The sequence below is a fragment of the Mirounga leonina genome, unplaced genomic scaffold (genome assembly GCF_011800145.1).
Source record: "Mirounga leonina isolate KUSES-001 unplaced genomic scaffold, KU_Mleo_1.0 Mir_101609, whole genome shotgun sequence".
In the NCBI taxonomy this organism is placed as follows: domain Eukaryota; kingdom Metazoa; phylum Chordata; class Mammalia; order Carnivora; family Phocidae; genus Mirounga; species Mirounga leonina.
Genome location: NW_023270164.1, coordinates 3,600,668 through 3,621,339, shown reverse-complemented (window position 1 = coordinate 3,621,339; position 20,672 = coordinate 3,600,668). Strand labels below are relative to the sequence as shown.

Genomic DNA, 20,672 nt, shown 5'->3' with positions numbered 1-20,672 from the left:
TTTTGAGAGAGAGAGAATGAGAGAGAACACATGAGAGGGGGGAGGGTCAGAGGGAGAAGCAGACTCCCTGCCGAGCAGGGAGCCTGATGTGGGACTCGATCCAGGGACTCCAGGATCATGACCTGAGCTGAAGGCAGTCGCTTAACCAACTGAGCCACCCAGGCACCCCTGTTTCAGTTTTATTTATCCTGTCTGGATATTTCAAGTTTGGGGAAATCATATTTTTATAGAAATTTATTCATTTCATCTACGTTTTTTTTTTTCTTTTTTTTTAAGATTTTATTATTTATTTGAGAGAGAGAGGGATAGAGCACAAGCAGGGGGAGCAGCAGGGAGAGAGGGAGAAGCAGACTCCCCGCTGAGCAGGGAGCCCGATGCGGGGCTCAATCCCAGGACCCTGGGATCATGACCTGAGCCAAAGGCAGATGCTTAACCGACTGAGCCACCTAGGCGCCCCTTCATCTAAGTTTTCAAAATTCTTGGTATATCATTGTTGATATTATATCTCTTATCTATAGTTACATTTACTTTTTCATTCATAGTATTGTTTTTGCCTTCTGTATTTTTTCCTTGATGATCTTTCCAGAGATTATTTACCTTGTTAGTTTTTTTCAAAGAACTGACATTTGTTTTGTATTTTATCTTTCTTTTATAGTTAATTTTTTTAGATTTCTATTCTTAATTATATGTTTATTTTTGAGTTTAGTGTGTAATTCTTCTAACTAAAAGTTAGATTCATAGTGAATAATTTTCACCCTTTCTTCCTCTCTCATATAAATATTTAAGGCTATATAATTTTCTCCCAAGTGAGACTTTTGCTGCATTCTTTACTTTTTTTTTTGGTAGTATTGTTATTTTCATATAGTTCTGATTGTTTTTATATGCTCATTATGATTTCTTCTTCTTTAACCCAGTAATTACTTAGTGGTGTGTTTTTACTTGGCAGATTTGTGGGATAACTTATGTTTTTGTTATTAATACCTCTCGTAATTGTGTCAAGGTCAGAGAACATGCTGAGTATGATTTTTAACAGAATTTAAAGTCTGAGTTGTTACGTATACATTCTCTCTCACTTCTTTGGTCTTAGCTTTATATTTATGAAGACAGCAACTTTACTAGCTATATAATCTCCTTTACTTTTTATATCCCTTGCAACAGTTCCTGGGATTTCTTTCTCCTGAGTATTTCATTTAAAACTATTTCAGTTTGAGCCTTTTTATCTTGTACCTACTGTTGTTGAAAACTCTTGATATTAATTTGATCCTTGTTTATGTGTATGTAATAGGATTTCTCTCTAGGTTTTTTTTTTTTTTTTTAGAATTTTCTCTTATGACTGATATTCTTAGATTTCACTATAATGTCCCTAGGTGTAAGTTGTTACTTATATCTCATCTTTGGCACTTTCCGATAGAGACAGATTTTTCTTTACTTCTGAGACATATATCCCAATTATTTCTTCAAATAATCCCTGTTCTATATTTTTAGTCTTTTGCTCTTCTTGGGTATGCTACTGCCCAGTTGTTAGCATGTAAACTATTAGTTCTCATATTTCTTTATTTAAAAAAAGATATAAAAACTTTCAAACATCCACAAAAATAGAGGAAACAGTATAATGAACCCTTGTAACTGATCATGCAACTTACAATTATTGATATATTGCCAAAGTTTTGTCAGCTACTCTCCATGTTGTTTACTTATTTCCCACAGCTTTACTGAGGTATAATTTACAAACCATAAAATTTGCCAACTCTAAGTATACACTCCAGTGACTTTTAGCAAATTTACAGTTGTGCAAACATCAACATAATCCAGTTTTAAAACATATCCATCAGCCCAATATGTTTCCTCATGCGTGTTTGCAATCAATCCCCACTCCCTTAGAAGCCATTAATTGCTTTACTTTCTCCATAGATTGGCCTTTTCCAGATATTTCATATAAATGGAATCATACAATATGTGGCCTTTTGTGGCTGGCTTCTTTAATTAAGCACTGTGTTTTTTAGGTTCATCCATCTCGTAGTATGAATCAGTACTTCATTCCTTTTTAGTACTGAATATTCCATTGTATGGAATACAATTATAATTTATTTATTCACCAGCTGATGGATATCTGAATTATTTCCACTCTTTGGCTATTAGGACTAATATATGTACGAACATTTGTGTGCACATCTTTGTGTGGACATAGCTTTTCAATTCTCTTGGACAGACACTTCGGAATGGAAATGCTGGGTTGTATAGTAACTATATGTTTTACTTTTTTTAAGATTTTATTTGACAGAGAGAGACACAGCGAGAGAGGGAACAGAAGCAGAGGGAGTGGGAGAGGTAGAAGCGGGCTTCCCGCTGAGCAGGGAGCCTGATGCCGGGCTTGATCCCAGGGCCCTGGGATCATGACCTGAGCCGAAGGCAGACGCTTAATGACTGAGCCACCCAGGCACCCCTATATGTTTTACTTTCTAAAGATACTACCAAACTTTTATTCCAGAGTGTCTGTACCATTTTACCTTCCTAAACAGCAGTGTAGAAGGGCTTCAATTTCTGTACATCTTTGCAGATGTCCTGTCTTTTTGCTTATAACCATTCTAGTAGGTATTAAGTGATATCTCATTGTGGTTTTAATAGTTCATTTCTCTAATTAATGATGCATCTTTTCACATGGTTATTTAATATTTATAAATCTCCTTTGGCAAAATATCTATTCAAATCTTTTACACATTGTCTAGTAGGATTATTTGTCTTTTTTATATTGATTGTAGGGGTTCTTTATATATTCTAGCTACAAGTTCTTTTTCAAATGTATGATTTGCAAATATTTTACTCAAGTCTATGGCTTGTCTTTTCATTTTTTTTATGTTTTCTTCTATGAGTTTATTTTTTGTCTTTTCATTTTTATAATGATGTCTTTTGAGATGCAAAAATTTTAAACTAGTAAAATTTATCATTTTTTTTCTTGAATGTATCATGCATCATACATTTGGTATCCTATCTAGGAATTCTTTGCCTAACTTGAAGTCTTAAAGATTTTCTCCTAGGTTTCATTTTAGAAATTTTATAGTTTTAGTTTTTACATTTAGGGATATAATCCATTTTGAGTCAGTTTTTATTCATGGTGTGTGTTTTGGGGTTTGTTTGTTTGTTTGTTTTATGGCATATGGATATCCAATTGTCCTATCATGATTTGATGAAAAGATCCTTTCCTCATTGAATTGTCAAAAATCAACTGACTAAAAATATAAGGGCTTGTTTCTGGACTCTCAATTATATTCTTTTGATTGCCTATGTTTATGCCAATACTGCACTATACTGATTACTTAGCTGTATGCAAAGTTTTGAAATCTACTAGAGAAAGTCTTCCAACTTTGTTCTTTGAAATTTGTTTTCTTATTCTGGATCCTCTGCATTTCCATATAAATTTTAGAATCAGCATGTCTATTTCCACAAGCTAGCCTGCTTAGATCTTAATAGGGTTTGTGTTGAGTTTATAGATTCATTTGGAGAGAATACTGGATCTTCTAATCCATGCACATACAATGTCTATTTATTTAGACTTCTTTAATTTAGCTCAGCTAAATTAAAAAAAATATATTTTTCTAAATTTCAGTACAACTGTCTTATAGTTTTTTGACAATTTTATTCCTAAGTATTTTATTCTTTTTCATGCTATTCTTAATGGAATTATATTAATTTCATTTCAGATTGTTCATTGCTGATATACAGAAATACAATTGATTTTTGTATTTTGATCTTATATCTTACAACCTTGGTGAACTTATTAGTTCTAGTAATATTTTTCTAGATTCTTTAGGATTTCCCACATACAGAATCATGTCAACTGCATATAAAGCAGTTATTACTTCTTTCTTTCCAATGAGATGCCTTCCTTTCCTTTGTTCTATTTCCTCCTTTTTATTTTTCCTTTTTACTTTCTTTTCTTTTTCCCCTTCCTTACTGCATTGGCTAGAAGCTCCTGTAAAATGATGAAGGTGGGGGCGCCTGGGTGGCTCAGTCATTAAGCGTCTGCCTTCGGCTCAGGTCATGATCCCAGGGTCCTGGGATCGATTCCCACATAGGGCTCCCTGCTCAGTGGGAAGCCTGCTTCTCCTTTTCCCACTCCCCCTGCTTGTGTTCCTGCTCTCGCTGTCTGTCTGTCAAATAAATAAAGAAAATCTTAAAAAAAAATGATGAAGGTGATAATCTTTCCGCCTTGTTCCTGCACTGGGGGGGAAAGCATTTTTTTTTTTTTTTTTGCCATCATGTATGATGTTAACTGTAGGAATTTTGTAGATGCCCTTTATTAGACTAAGAAAGTTCACTCCTATTTTTTCGAGTTTTATTATAGGTGTTGAATTTTGTCAAATGCTTTTTCTGCATCTATTGAGATGATATGGTTATTGTCTTTTATTATATTGATATGCTGTATTACAGTAATTTATTTTTTAAATGCTAAATCAGTCTTGCATCTATGGAATAAATCCCACTTGGTTATGGCGTGCAATCCTTTTTTGTTACTGGACTTAGTTTTCTAATACTTTATAAATGGTTTTTCCATCTGTATTCATAATAGATATTATTCTGTAGTTTTCCTTTCTTACAATGTCTTTCTCTAGCTTTGGTGTCAAGGTAATGCTGGCTTCACAAAATGAGTTGGGAAGTAATTTTCTGAGTAAGTTTATGAAGAATTGATATTATTTCATTTTCAAATATGTGATAGACTTCACCAATGAAGCAATTTATCCCTCAGCATTTCTTTAGGGGAAGATTTTAAATTACTAATTTAATATCCTTTGCTTTTAGATTTGTTTGAGAAAGAGAGCACACACATGCAAGTGTGTGTGGGGGGAGGGGCAGAGGGAGAGAGAGAATCTCAAGCAGACTCCCTGGTCAGCATGGAGCTTGATGCAGGGCTCAATCTCACAACCCTGAGATCATGACCTGAGCCGAAATCAAGAGTCAGATGCTTAACCAACTGAGCCACCCAGGCGTCCCATTTAATTCAATATCTTTTTAAATTAAGTATAACTAACATACAGTGTTATATTAGTTTAAGGTATATGATATAATGATTCAACAATTCCAAGTATTTCTCAGTGCTCAGCAAGTTAACTGTACTCTTAATCCCCTTTATTTCATCCATCCCCCCTCCACCCCGGTCTGCTCTGGCAATAACCAGGTTGTTCTCTGTATTTATAGGTCTACTTATGCTTTTTGTTTGTTTATTCATTTCTTTTTAGATTTCACATATAAGTGAAATCATAAGGTATTTGTCTTTCTCAGACTTATTTCATGTAGATTTATACCCTCTGGGTCCATCCATGCTGTTGCAAATGGCAAGATTTCATTCTTCTTTAAGGCTGAGTACTGTTCCGTTGTATATATATACCACATCTTCTTTATCTACTCATCTATGGATGCACACTTAGACTGCTTCAATAGCTTGGCTATTGCAAATAGTGCAGTGATAAATATAGGGGTGCATATATCTTTTCAAATTAATGTTTTTGTTTTATTTAGATAAATACCCAATAGTGGAATTACTGGATTAGATGATGATCCCATTTTTAAATTTTTGAGGACCTGTCATACTGTTTTCCACAGGAGCTTCATCAATTTGCATTCCCACCAACAGTGCATGAGGGTTCCTTTTTCTCCACATCTTCATCAACACTTGTTATTTCTTGTCTTTTTGATTTTAGCCATTCTGACAGGTGTAAAGTAATAGCAGATTGTGGTTTTAATTTGCCTTTCTCTGATACTTAGTGATGTTGAGCATCTTTTCCAGTGTCTGTTGACAATCTGTATGTCTTCTTTGGAAAAAATATTTATTAAGGTCCTCTGCTCACTGTTTAATTGGATTGTTTTTTCCTCAGTGTTGAGTTGTATAAGTTCATTACATATTTTGGATATTAACCCCTTAATGGATAAATCATTTGCAAATAATTTTTTTTTTTTTTTTTTTGGTTGATGGTTTCCTTTGTGGGACAAAAGCTTGTTATTTTGGTGTGGTCCCAATAGTTTAATTTTACTTTTGTTTCCTTTGCTGGAGGAGACACATCCAGAAAAATGTTTCCACAGCTGATGTGAAAAAATTACCGTATGTTTTCTGCTAGAAGTTTTATGGTTTCCGGTCTCACATTTAGGCCTTTCATCCCTTTTGAGTTTATTGTTATGTATGCTGTAAGAAAGTAGTCCAGTTTCATTCTTTTGCATGTTGTTGTCCAGTTTTCCCGCATCATTTCTTGGAAAGACTGTCTTTTCCCCCTGCATATTCTTGCCTCCTTTGTAATAGATTAATTGACCATATAAGCATGGATTTATTTCTGGGCTCTCTATTCTGTTCCATTGATCTCTGTGAATATTTTTGTGCCAGTACCATACTGTTTTGATTATTACAGCTTTGAAGTATAGCTTGAAACCTGGGATTGTGATGCCTCCAGCTTTGTTCTTCTTTTTCAAGATTGCTTTGGCTATTTGGGGTCTTTGGTGGTTCCATATGAATTTTAGGGTTATTTGTTCTAGTTCTAGTGGAAAATGTTGTTGGTATTTTGATAGGGATTGCATTAAATCTGTAGATTACTTTGGGTAGTAGGGACATTTTAACAATATATGTTCTTCCAATGCATAAGCATTGAATATCTTTCCATTAGCTTATGTCCTCTTCAGGTTCTTTCATCACTGTTTATATAAGTTTTCAGAGTATATGTCTTTCACCTTTTTGGGTAAGTTTATTTCTACGTATTTTATTCTTTTTAGTGCAATTGCAAACGGGATCATTTTCTTCATTTCTCTTTTTGCTACTTCATTATTAGTGTACAGAAATGCAACAGATTTTTGTGTATTAATTTTATATCTTGTGACTTTACTGAATTCATTTATCAGTTCTAATAGTTTTTTGGTGGAGTCTTTAGGGTTTTCTACATACAGTATCATGTCATTTGCAAATAGTGCAAGTTTTACTTCTTCCTTACCAATTTGGATGCCTTCTCTTTCTTTATGTTGTCTGATTGCTGTGGCTAGGGCTTCCAGTACTATGTTGAATAAAAGTGGTGAGAGTGGACATCCTTGTCTCATTCCTGATCTTGGAGGAAAAGTTCTCAGGCTGATGTTAGCTCTAAGTTTTTTCATATATGGCCTTTATGTTGAGATATGTTCCCTCTAACCCCCCTTAGTTCAGAGTTTTTATTATGAATGGATATTGTACTTTGTCAAATGCTTTTTCTGCATCTACTGAGATGATCATATTTTTTTCCCTTCTCTTGTAAATGTGATGTATCATGTTCATTGATTTGTGAATACTGAACCACCCTTGCATCCCTGGAATAAATCCCACTTGATGGTGGCGAAAGATTTTTATTTTATTTTTTAAATATTTTACTTATTTATTTGACACAGAGAGAGACAGCAAGAGAGGGAACACAAGCAGGGGGAGCGGGAGAGGGAGAAGCAGGCTTCCTGCCCAGGAGGGAGCCCGATGCGGGGCTCCATCCCAGGACCCTGGGATCATGACCTGAGCTGAAAGCAGACGCTTAAAGACTGAGCCACCCAGGCACCCCGCAGATGATTTTTTAAATGTATTGTTGGATTCAGTTTACTAATATTTTATTGAGGATTTCTGCATCTATGTTCAGCAGAGGTATTGGCCTACAGTTTTATTTCTTCATCATGTCTTTATCTAGTTTTGATATCAGCATAATGCTGGCCTTACAGAATGAATCTGAAAGTTTTCCTCCTCTTCTATTTTTTGGAAATTTTGAGATGAATAGGTATGAACTCTTCTTTAAATATTTGGTAGAATTCACCTGTGAAACCATTTAGTCCTGGACTTTTGTTTGTTGGGAGTTTTTTGATTACTGATTCAATTTCATTGCCACTAAATGGTCTATTCAAATCTATTTTTTCCTGATACAGTTTTAGTGTTGAAGTCCTTTAACTTTTGCTTATCTAGGAAACTCTCTCTTTTTCAATTCTGAATAACTCTGCTAGGTATTCTTGGTTGTAGTTTTTTTTTTTTTCCTTTCAGCACTTTGAATATATGCCACTTCCTTCTGACCTGGAAAGTTTCTGATAAAAACTCAGGTGATAGACTCATGGTGTTTCCCTTGTATTTAAGTATTTTCTCTTGCTGCTTTTAAAATTCTGTCTTTATCACTATTTTTTGCCATTTTAATTATTATGTGTCTTGATGTGGACTTCCTTGGTTTGATTTTATTGGAGACTCTGCCTTTTGTATTTGGTTGTGTGTTTCCTTGCCCAGATTGGGTAAGCTTTCAGCTATTATTTCTTTAAATAAGTTTCCTGCCCCCTTTTCTCTCTTTTTCTTCTGGGATCCCTATAATGTAAATGTTATTATGCTTAATGATAGTGCTGAGTTCCCATAAGCTATTTATTATCATTTTGTATTATTCTTTTTTCTTTTTGCTGTTCAGCTTGATTGCTTTCCATTACCCTGTCTTCCAGATTGTTGATTTGTTCTTCTGCATATTCTAATTTGCTGTTGATTCCCTCTAGTGCATTTTTAATGTCAGTTATTGAGTTCTCAGGAACAGTTTAATAACATTGGAATTAGCTGTTCTTTAAAGGTTGAACAGAAGTAAGCTTTGAAACCATTCGATCTTATAGCCCTCCCCCACCCCTGCTTTCTGTGGTGGATTTAAAAAATACTTTCCAGGTTTCTTTACTCTAGTAAATAACATTGAGTTTTAGAACTAAGTTTCCTGGCTTGCTTAGGGAAATTACATTAATGTCATTTAACATGTGTGTTATATCTTTCTTCTAAGGAGTTCAAATTGCATTATAGCAATTACAGAAATCAGAATCAAGATATTAGAACTGGGAGGAACCTTAAAAATAATCTAACTCAACCTTCTAATTTCATAAATGAGTTCACATAAACATTAATTTTCACATAATTTAGTTTGTTAAGAAGGTAGTTTATTGGGGGTAACTTCAGACATAGAAATGTTCATATAAGCTATACAGTCAGCTAAGTCTAGTAATATTTGGTTTAGGAAATGTTGGGATCTTTCACTTTCCAGGTTTAGATTAAATGATGTTAAGCCAGGAACTGAAATTCCCAAAAGGTATTTTTTTTTTTAGTGAAAATCTTCACTCATTATCCTGATTACCAGTTAGCTTTTCTAAGTCATTCTTTAGTTGTTTTTATATATTGAATGTGAAGACTAATAGGAATGGATTATCCTGTATCTTTACTTTATTCTCATCTAAACGTGGAAAGGTTTGGAACAAGACTGTGCCCTTTCCTCATGATCATTAGACTTTCTTCCACATCCAACTTACCAAGTCTTTGTCTAAAGCCCCAGGGACAGACTTGCTTCTTATGTTTGCAGTATTCTCTAAGTCTTCTGGAAAGGACCCAATCAGATCTAACTCAGATCGACTCCGGTCTGGAGGAATGAAGAGAGGAGAGATATGAATCAGCTTATTTTGTTAGAAGATTTCAGTTTTCATTGCAAATGTTTTATCTTTATTCCCATTCTTTCTAGGCACAGGGCATAGGGTGTCATGAAGGCAACAGTCAGAGTCAATAACTTCATGCTGTTTATACTAACGTGCTTCTCTTTTTTCTTAGTGTTTTGAAATTTTCTTGAATTGCATTACCAACAGTGATGTGTTCATTTCATCTTTGATTAAAGGAAGCTAAATGTTCTATTGTAAAATGCAAATTTTTAAACTAAGTTTCCTGTTTTTCTCATAGACTGAAAAACTCTCATTGAATGGGGCCTTAAAATATAATGAGCCCATAGAAAAAAATAAAGCGTGAATCATTCTTGATTTATATACTTAGAGAATTCACTGTGTTTTCATATCTGACATAAAATGCTATTAAATGATATAGCAACTTTCTTTCATACGAAAAGGGAGCGGCTGTAGGTAAACTGAGAAGAAGTTCTATTTCTTTGGGCACCAGAACATTCTTTCATCAGAGGAACATCTTGCTTTTAAAAACAATTTGAAGAACAATGCACAACTCAGTCATGCTGTGGACAACTTACTAAGACACAGGTTACTTACACAGAACAGTTCTATATCAAAGTCCTACTGAGATATAGTTGCTTATAATGAGAAAGATTAAAGAGAGCAATCACATACTTGAGTTTGAAATGGTAAATTAAATAATGCAGAAGTACTTAGGACAGTGCCTGACACAGAGTATGTACTCAATAAACAGGAGCTGTTGACTAGAAGTAGTAGCAAAACGATCTATGAGGTGGGCTTCTATATTAGTTTAAAATTTTTCTTTTGGGGTGCCTGGGTGGCTCAGTCGTTAAGTGTCTGCCTTCGGCTCAGGTCATGATCCCAGGGTCCTGGGATCGAGCCCCGCATCGGGCTCCCTGCTCGGCGGGAAGCCTGCTTCTCCCTCTCCCACTCCCCCTGCTTGTGTTCCCTCTCTCGCTGTGCCTCTCTCTGTCAAATAAATAAATAAAATCTTTAAAAAAAAAAATTTTTTTTCTTTTAACGGGAGAACCAATCTTGTCATCCTGAACAAAATGCAACAATAACTACATATATTTAGAAAATGCTTTGGGAGTTTCCTGACCAGAAAGACTCCCCAACTCAGCATACAGAATACAGCCTCAGCTTTATGCAAATATCATTAGGTAAGTTACCCTTCTCTTGTTGAGGATTTTGTCATGATTTTAATTCGACGCAGGGGACATAAGCTTCATAACTATGGCAAATTTCTCTAAAGAATTTTCTTATTTATAGGTAATAAAATTACAACACAAATAATACCTGCTTCCCAGGGTTGTTGTGATGAAGAAGTGAAATGATATACCATATTTGAATGTACCATACAAACGAAAAGGGTTGTTATTAATACCTTAATGCTGCTTGCAAATAACTTTTTATTTAAACCACAGGATAATTAATCTGTCTAGATATAGGGCATTTATGACCACCATGTCAAATGAACTATCATTTCCTTGAATTCTGGGAAAGCACCTGTATCTTTCCATCAAATGAACCAATTATATTTCCTACACTCCTGTACTGACGTTTGGTATAGCTCTGAAAAGTGGTGGTGATGACTGACAAGTGTATACACTTAATAAATGGATTTTGCATAAATGCAAGAGGCTCAGGGCATTCATTACCTGGGTCCACATTTAAGCTGTTCTTATGGAATAGGTGTACATGATGGGTCAAAGAACAAACAGTTATTTTCTAAAACATGAAACATTCATTTAATGTCACACAAGGCAGTTAATTTCAAATGATTTAGTCATTAAAAAAAAAAAAAAAGACGGGCGCCTGGGTGGCTCAGTTGGTTGGGCGACTGCCTTCGGCTCAGGTCATGATCCTGGAGTCCCTGGATCGAGTCCGCATCGGGCTCCCTGCTCGGCGGGGAGCCTGCTTCTGCCTCTGACCCTCCCCCCTCTCATGTGCTCTCTCTCTCATTCTCTCTGTCTCAAATAAATAAATAAAATCTTGAAGAAAAAAAAAAAGAAAAAGGGATTCAATATTAAAAAAAAAAAAAAAAAGAGTAATCATGCTGTAAATACCTACCTGAGGAGAGGGAGATCTCAGACACTGCGATGGAAGGTGTACCAGAAACGTTTCTGCGATGACTCTTTGGGAGGTCCTCGTACGTGCTTTCAATGGCAGCCAAATCCACGGAATTTTCAAAACCATGTTCCTTCTCACAAAGTAAAAATGAAAAAAAAAAAACATTATAATGACTGTAATTTACTTTAAAAGGCTCCCATATGAATATACTTCAGTATAACCATATTTGTGTTGTATTTCTCTTTAGGAGCTAGTTGACATTTGGGGGGGATCCTCATCAGGAGTCCATATAACTCTAAAGCTTACTATCAATAATTGCTCTATAAAATCTGTACCAAGAGGTTTGTTAAGTAGCACAAAAGTTCAAAATAATTCTTCATTCACAAAATTGTGTGTGTTCTACTACATGGTTGGCAAGAAAGATGATATAAGTACTTCCAATCTTACATGAACTCTATATAAGAATCTGGCTAGCTTCACATCCCCAGAGTAATACTCAAGCTTAGTACTCTGTTTGGTCCTATGTTTATCCCCACTCTCAACGCCCTGTTTCCTCAACCACCCCCTACCTCCTCTACCCCCATTTAACAGAAGACCATGATCCACAATCCAGGTTAACACATGGCATAGAAGGGCCCCCAGGATACTGCCCCAGCCTTGGGCCAGAGTCCGGCTGATTGCTCAGTGCCTCAGCCATATCAGTTACTAAATATTTTGAATATCATTCCTTGTTAGGTTGCCAAGAAGTAAGGGTAATCATCAACTATCCATGCACTTTTCTGGCTATTGAACAGTACCACTTGCTGAGCTTGGTATAAATATTTATGAAATTTTAATTATGCCTTTTACCTTATCAGCAAGTACAATTCAGACTATAAGTATTGAAAGAAATCTTCTATTATTATTCAATCTGTCTGAATGCCTTTTGGCTTTTCCTTAAAAATATTTATATAGAATCTGCTCATAGCCTCTGCTTTTTTTTTAAGTTCGTGATTTATTTTTCTGAAGTTGCATTATAGGAAGAGTTGATATTTTAAATAAGTAGTTTTTATATTCAGTATTTAGATATTGACTAGTTTTATTGAAGTTCACATAGAATATTAGTTTCAGGTAGATAACACAGTGATTCAACAATTGTATACAGTATGCAATGCTCACCACAATAAGTGTGGTCACCATCTGTCAGCATACAATGTTATTACAATATTATTGACTCTATTCCCTATCCTTTACTTTTCATCTCCATGACTTATTTATTTTATAACTGGAAGTTTGTATGTCTTAACCCCCTTCATCTATTTCACCCATCCCCTCATTCCCCTCTCCTCTGGCAACCACCCCTCTGTTCTCTAATATACATGAGTCTGTTTCTGGTTTTGTCCCAGTTTGTTCACTTATTTTGACTTTTATATTCCACATGTAAGTGAAGTTATATGGTATTTGTCTTTCTCTGTCTGACTTACTTCCCTTAGCATAATACCCTCTAAGTCCATCTAGTGTTGTCACAAGTGCTATGATCTCATTCTTTTTTATGGCTAAGCAATATTCCAGTGTGTGTGTGTGTGTGTGTGTGTGTGTGTGTGTGTGTATACATACCACATCTTCTTTATCCATTCATCTATCAGTGGACATTGGGGTCGCTTCCATATCTTGGCTATTGTAAATAATGATACAATATACATAGGGGTGCAGAAATCTTCTTGAATTTAGTGTTTTGGTTTTCTTTGGGTAGACACCCAGTAGTGGAATTACTGGATCATATGGTAGTTCTACGCTTAATTTTTTTGAGAAACCTCCATAATGTTTTCCACAATGGTTGTACCAATTTGCACTCCCACCAACAGTGCACAGCATTCACAACCTCCCCTTCTATCTCCTTGTTCCAAAGCCTAGTTTCTCACCTGCAGGAAGACAATGGCCTCCTGGGTGCCTGGGTGGCTCAGTTGGTTGAGCGACTGCCTTTGGCTCAGGTCATGATCCTGGAGTCCCGGGATCGAGTCCCGCATCGGGCTCCCTGCTCAGCAGGGAGTCTGCTTCTCCCTCTGACCCTCCCCCCTCTCATGTCCTCTCTCTCTCTCATTCTCTCTCTCAAATAAATAAATAAAATCTTAAAAAAAAAAAAAAAAAAAGACAATGGCATCCTAACTGGCCTCCCGGCTTCTCCACTGTTTCCCCTACAAATGCTTCTCAGCACAGCCCCCAGGTCCCGTGTAAAGAGAAGCCACATCCTCTGCCCATTTTTCAATTGCATTTTTTGGTTTTTGGCTATTGAGTTGTATAAGTTCTTTATATATTTTGGATTAAGGAGTACACTTATCATGATGAGCACTGGGTGATGATTAGAATTGTTGAATCACTGTCTTGTACACCTGAAACTAATATTACACTGTATGTTAACTATACTGGAGTTTAAAAAAAAAAACTTAAAACAGAAAAACAAAAAAAAATGACCAAAAAATGACAAAAAAGAAAAGCCACACCTGCTCAAAACCCTCCAACTGTCCTCACCTTATTCCAACTAAATGTCAAAATGCATATAGTAGTCTGGTCCTGTTACCTCTCTGAGCTCACTTCCTAGTCCTCCTCCCTCTATTCACTCACAACAGCCATACTGGCCTTCTTGTTCTTCCTTGAACATACCAGGCATGTTCCCACTTCAGAGTCTTAGCGCTGGCTGTTTCTCCGGGGGCATTAAAAATATTTTAGACGCTGGTTGAACAAGGGCACTAACCATTGAAGATGGAGGCCAGCCATAAGTAATTGGAACAGCCTTCCCTGTATGTGTACCTGCTGAATATCGATGCTGTCCCTGCCCGAAGGGGCACCTTGCTACAGACTCCTGCATGGCGACATCTTTCACTTACTACAATCTTTGCCTGACTAGGACCAAGATTTCTTAAATATAGATGTCAGCTACATGTATGGAGTTTCCTGCTTAACCAAAATATCTAGATGCTCATTCGTTCAAAAGGACAACTTCCACATTCATATATATTTTATGTATAATGCAATTTAAGTCTTCGTTACGTGTTGATCCTGATTTTTAGCAGTTTTATAGAACGAAAAACTATTAAAAAATTTCAAGACTCTACTTTTCCCGATTTAAATCAGTCTGGAAAATGTCTAGTACAGTCAACTTCTGAATAACTTGACAAATAACATGGAGGATCAAAAGCGGAGACTTCTAAACATGATTTCTGCTTTGTTTAAACCATATAACCACCACCTTTGAACCTGCTCCTTCCCTTTGCTTCACACTTCTGGCTTCCCACCAGGAGCTAAGGATGTAGGAGGTTCAGTCCTGATAAAGACATTTCTACAACTAAATAGCATAAACAGCACGCTTCGAGATACAGAGAACTCAAACCCAACCAGGCCATGATTCATGGTGAGGTCAAGCCTCAGAAGCTGGGGGTCCTTTCCCATTTGGGTACTTACTCTAATGCTGACTGAGGTCACACTGTATGTGCTTGGGGCTGGTGACCTCTGAGTGACGGGGGTCACACCGCTGTTCCGGCTACTCTTCAGGGTTGTGGGGCCAGCTTCCTGGTCATTCAGATCTGATGAACCACTGCTTCCCCTAAATGAGAGAAAGAATATTCTGACTTTAACAAGGTGAGCAGCTACCATGTCGCTTTCTTCCTCGAAGACTCACTAGGTTCAACCCCATCTGTCTGACTCCAGGGTTTTTGTAATTGAGCTTGGCCCTACCTTTCCACCTTTATTTCCCACTCTTCACCAGCATTCTCTCAGCCCGGACAGGGTCCTTGCTGTCCTCTCAACTCACTACACTCGTGGTTCCTGCTTCTGCATCTACCTCTAAGGCTTTTGCTCACGTTCTCTCCCCCTGATATGCTCTATTTGCCACTCCCTGTTTATCCAAATCTTCGCCACCTTTCAGGGCCCAGCTGAAGTCCAGCCTCCGCCATCAGGACTTTCCTGACATTTGCAAGCCTTGTCAACCTCTGCTCTGCTCAATTCTTATTGACTTACCGTCTTTGCCAAACTGTGTAGTCCTTGACTACAGGATGTCTTATTTGGCTCCCCACCTGATCCACATATGTGGGCCTTGGTGCTTCTTTTCAACCTAAACTCCCTGGGGACAGAGTTCATATTTACCATGATAACTCCACTACCTTCATATTGCCTTGGTACAAAGGAAGCACTCAGTACATGTTTAATCAAAGAGTGGAAATTATGTTGTATTTCTCTGTGTTGTTTCAGTGCCTGACTCATGGTGCACATTTAATAAATGTGGCATAAAAATAATGACATTTGGTAAATGGGCTTGGCTCACTTTGTTTGCTAACACTGATTCAATCCCATTCAATAATGATTAATAAAAAAAATAGCTCCTGTCCTTGAGGTGAACACAATTTTCTCATTACATGGAGTTTCATAAGTAAGTGTCGATAAAGTAGAGTTTAAAAGAAGTGTTTTTTCTATTTTATTCTTTATCCTTGGTGAGTACAAAATACACTAAGTGGTAAAATAGAAGGCTTTGTGAATTTCCCTCTTTTATTTACTATTTAATAAGTTATAAGTGCATCTATGATAATAAACATTTTACTGTTTAAAGCCTCACAATGATAGTTAATAGTGATTAGAACTTACAGTCGAGCCAATCAAAAGATACGCAAAAGAACAGAGAAAGGGTGTTTTTTTTTTTTTAAAGAATGTCTGACTGTGCACATGACATACTGGAAGACAAATCTGGCAGGAGAAAGAACTGGCATTGATCACACAGCTATCAACTACAGCTCATAAGTTTTTCAAGACTGTGCGCCAGAGAAGCCACTGAAATAAAATCAAATATGCCCTGATACGACTAGCTACCACCACCCTCCATAATTGTGCAAACAGAAGCTACATTTACTGAGTATTTTCTAGGCGTTTGACACTCTCCATTCTCCAAATTCCCTGTTAAAAAATACCAATAGTCTTAAAGATGAGAAAACTGAGTCTTGGAGAGGTTCAGCAATTATTCCATAAATTCACACATGTGTCTGTGTCCACACACAACACGCTCTCACACAGTTAGTATGTAGTAAAGTCACGATAAAAACTGAGACCTGCCTGCTTACCCAAAGCTTGTGCTCATTCCAGTTGCTCATAATGCTTACTCAGCATTTCACTAGGATCAAATTGATACAACCAGGCAGGTTCTACATTGATAGAAGGCGCTATCTTGCAGAAAATAATCCAAGGATCAGAGAGCTGGGAGTTAGTTTCTTGGAATCTGATTAAAAGAACTAAAAATCTCTGGGTAGCATTCTTTGTTTCATTTCTTTATTTGAGAGAAAGAGAAAGCATGAGAAGGGGGAGGGTCAGAGGGAGAAGCAGACTCCCTGCTGAGCAGGGAGCCCGATGTGGGACTCGATCCCAGGACCCCGGGATCATGAACTGAGCCAAAGGCAGACACTTAACTGACTGAGCCACCCAGGCGCCCCTAGGTAGCAGTCTCTGGCTTCTTCTTCTAGAGATGGCACTCTGAATTAACTGTAGATTGCTTAGGAGGGGTCTAGGATTGTGTCTTAATTCTGATCACAAGAGAATGTAAAGTTTTGTGATTAAATAAATTGATATAATTTGAAATTATAAGCTCCTTGGTAAATTTCCTGAGCCCTCCTCCCTCAGGGGCTACACTTCTACACTTGTCAACAGTTAAACCATCCAAGTGATTTTGCTTATCTCAGAAGTCCTACGTAGAAAGGTTTTAGAGACCTACCCAGTAATGCTGTGCTATGACAGTAGGTTCTCTTCTCTCAGAACAATGTTACCACAAAAATCTCTCTCCCTACTATTTTAGGTAAAATCTCCTTGAAAAAAAGAAAGGATAGACATGAATCTCTCAGAAATGAGCCAAGAAGTTATGATCCAAAGGGACTCAGGTAGATATACTGCTTGTGCCTGTCCTAAAGGTTCTCCTTGACCCAGGTGGTTTTGAAAAAGTCCGCATCATGGATCAGCTTTGCTGGAACCAAAAGTCCTACTTATGTAGAAGCTCTGGCAGAAGTTGATTAATTGTGGTGATGACATTCAAAAGGCTATCCTGTAATAAGAAAAAAATTCTTATGACTATAAGTCAGCTACTGGAAATTGTTGCCGGAATCATTATCTCAAAAATGACATATAATTTCACATTTGTCCCTGATATTTACTGTGAGCTTCTCAAAAATATTTTCCTCTCAGCTGGTTGTTTCAGTTTGTTAGACTAAAAAAGATTTAGCCTAATGAAGCAGAATATCATAAATATTTGGATGCCAAATCTTTTAGATGTTATATAAAACATGACATGAAATACATACATCTTTGCCACTTAAATAGGAAGAGGATAAAGCCTTCCTCAAGTCTAAATTCAAGAAGTGTAAAGGTCAATTAAGAAAGAGCTACTTTTTGGGCAGAGGACCTGAATAGACATCTTCACAAAGAAGACATACAGATGGTCAACAGACACATGAAAAGATGCTCACCATCACTCATCCTCAAAGAAATGCAAATCAAAACCACAATGAGATCTCACCTCAGATCTGTCAGAACTGCTAGAATCAAAAAGACAAGAAATAGCAAGAGTTGGTGAGGATGTGGAGAAAAGGGAACCCTCGTGCACTATTGGTGAAATGTAAATAGGTGCAGCCACTGTGGAAAACAGTATGGAGGCTCCTCAAAAAATTAAAAGCTGAACTACCATATGATTCAGTAATTCCACTACTGGGTATTTACCCAAAGAAAATAAAAACACTAATTCAAAAAGACATATGCACCCTTATGTGTACTGCAGCATTATTTACAATAGCCAAGACATGGAAGCAGCCCCAATGACCACTGATAGATGAATGGATAAAAAAGATGTGGTATGTACACAATGGGATATTATTCAGCCATAAAAAAGAATGAGATCTTGTCATTTGTGACAACAGAGATGGACCTAGAGGGTATAATGCTCAGTGAAATAAGTCAGTCAGAAAAACAAAAATAGGGTGCCTGGGTGGCTCAGTCGTTAAGCGTCTGCCTTCGGCTCAGGTCATGATCCCAGGGTCCTGGGATCGAGCCCCGCATGGGGTTCCGCGCTCAGCAGGAGGTCTGCTTCTCCCTCTCCCACTCCCCCTGCTCGTTAAGCGTCTGCCTTCGGCTCAGATCATGATCCCAGGGTCCTGGGATTGAGCGCCACATCGGGCTCCATGCTCAGTGGGGAGTCTGCTTGTCCTTCTCCCTCTCGCTCTGCTCCTCCCCCTGCTTGTTCCTTGTGTTCTGTTCCTCTGTTTCATTCTTTGTTCACCTGGCCAAGTCCTCCTTGTCCCTTAAAACTGCTTAGAGGTCATCTCCATGAAGCTTCCCTGAATCCTCTGAAAGGATAAACGCCTCTCTCTGGTTTTTCCATAGCCACAGAACATCTTTTTAACATGATACAATATTGTCTTGAAATTATTTGGTTGTCCCAATCTTCCCTGACAAAGTTTGAGAAGTTCGTGAAGGGGTAGAATGGTATCATGGTCTAAACACTTCCACATTTAATTACCATTTGGAATACAGTACTAAGTCAATAATGTGGATAGAACCATATGTTGAATTTATCTGTATAAATAAAATTCATAGATGAGCAAGTCATATACCTCTACTCTTCAGTGAAGAAGAAAGGCCATTATTGTATCTTAGTGACCCTGAGAAAGTACATATCACACAAGACACCTGAGTGAAAAAGAATTATTATACTGGAGGAGAGAAATGTGTTAAGTTTAGTTCATTGAAACAGAACATGTTAGGGCAGTGAATCTTTGGGAAAAGACTGGAGAAACAGATAAGATAGCAAGGAGGTGTCTTTGGGCTTACAATCATTTGACCACAAGAATGAGGCAAGTCAAGAACCCAGCTGTGATCCAACCAAAGTATAACATCAGGAGTCTGGCTGAACTACCAAGTCTCTCTAACTCCTAACATTACTGTCAGTATAAAAAGGAAAGTCACACGTCTATAAAGTAAACAGAAATCAGGGGTGGAGCAACTGGTGGTCTAACAAACTGCACCTTTGGAGGAGGGACGAGAGTGGTTTGGGAGGGATGCTGCAGCAGAGAGCAGCGCCCCCACCTGTTTCCCCTCAGCCCTCATCTCTACCCGCAGAATCCTGTTTACTGGGAACACCCACAACCCTATGCCCGAAGACTTTTTTGCATCACCACAGCATGGAGTGCCTGTGTGCAGAACAAGTCCCAAGTGCCAGAGAGTTGGTGCCCTAGAATTAGTCCTCAACCAGTGATTAACAGGGAGCTGGTGTATACATACCCCGGATTCCCAGTCTCATGACTGGATAATTCTGAGGTGTGTTGTACACGGTTTCCGACAGTTGTCCACTGAGGTTGAGCTCTGGTTGCCCACAGAGGTAACTGGCTTAATGACACCCTCTTTTTGGCTTCCTTTCCTTCCCTGGATCACTTCCCCATGCCCCTTGGGTTTCCAAGACCACATCCTAAATAAATCACCTGCTCTTGAATCCTTATTTCAGGGTCTGTCCTGGGGGAACCCAAATCAAGGTAGGTGTGTATGGTGGGCAAAGGATGAGTAAAAAGGGATGATGTGAGGTATAAATAGAAGTTTCTAGCTGAAGACATGTATGGCAACTCCAGACCTCATGTTACTCCCACTGATATGGTCACAGTCTAAGTAAACACTCTTGTGAATCTGATATGCTTGCCATATTCTCCAATGTGATGACAGAAATGCTGCTAAGAAACAGCATCATCCTTCATCCATTTTTTACTGAACAGAGTGAATTTTAACTTCAAAGTTCCATTTTTCCTTTATTTTTTTAGGGAACATTGTTGATGTCCCCCCAGATCCGGTCAGATCACTCGTACCAGCTCTGCATGCCCATGTCCAGCTTCGGAGTGCTTTCCCGCTAATGACTTGCACCTATGGCCTTCAAAGATTTGCCCTTTAGCACAGGGGCCTAGATATGCTTTGGAGTGGGTCTCGCCTGACACTCATGGTTAGAGTTGTCAAATAAAATACAGAACTCCCAGTTAAATTTGAATTTCAGATAAACAATGAATACTTTTTAGTATAAAAATATACTAATATTCAGTATATAAATGAAAATAATATTTCACAGGGGTCAACTTATTTACTTACTTATTTTTTAAAGATTT

The 20,672-nt window shown here is 37.5% G+C and overlaps 1 protein-coding gene across 1 annotated transcript in view; it reads right to left on the bottom strand.

Moving 5' to 3' along the window:
* The window catches only part of SYTL5 (synaptotagmin like 5), a 105,999-nt gene that overhangs the window by 32,724 nt on the left and 52,603 nt on the right, over window positions 1-20,672 (bottom strand). The window contains exons 6-8 of the mRNA XM_035002969.1: window positions 14,968-15,109; window positions 11,530-11,659; window positions 9,298-9,404 (exon numbers count right to left, since the gene is read on the bottom strand). Of these exons, the coding sequence (XP_034858860.1) occupies window positions 9,298-9,404; window positions 11,530-11,659; window positions 14,968-15,109 (379 nt within the window). The remainder of the gene's footprint in view (window positions 1-9,297; window positions 9,405-11,529; window positions 11,660-14,967; window positions 15,110-20,672) is intronic.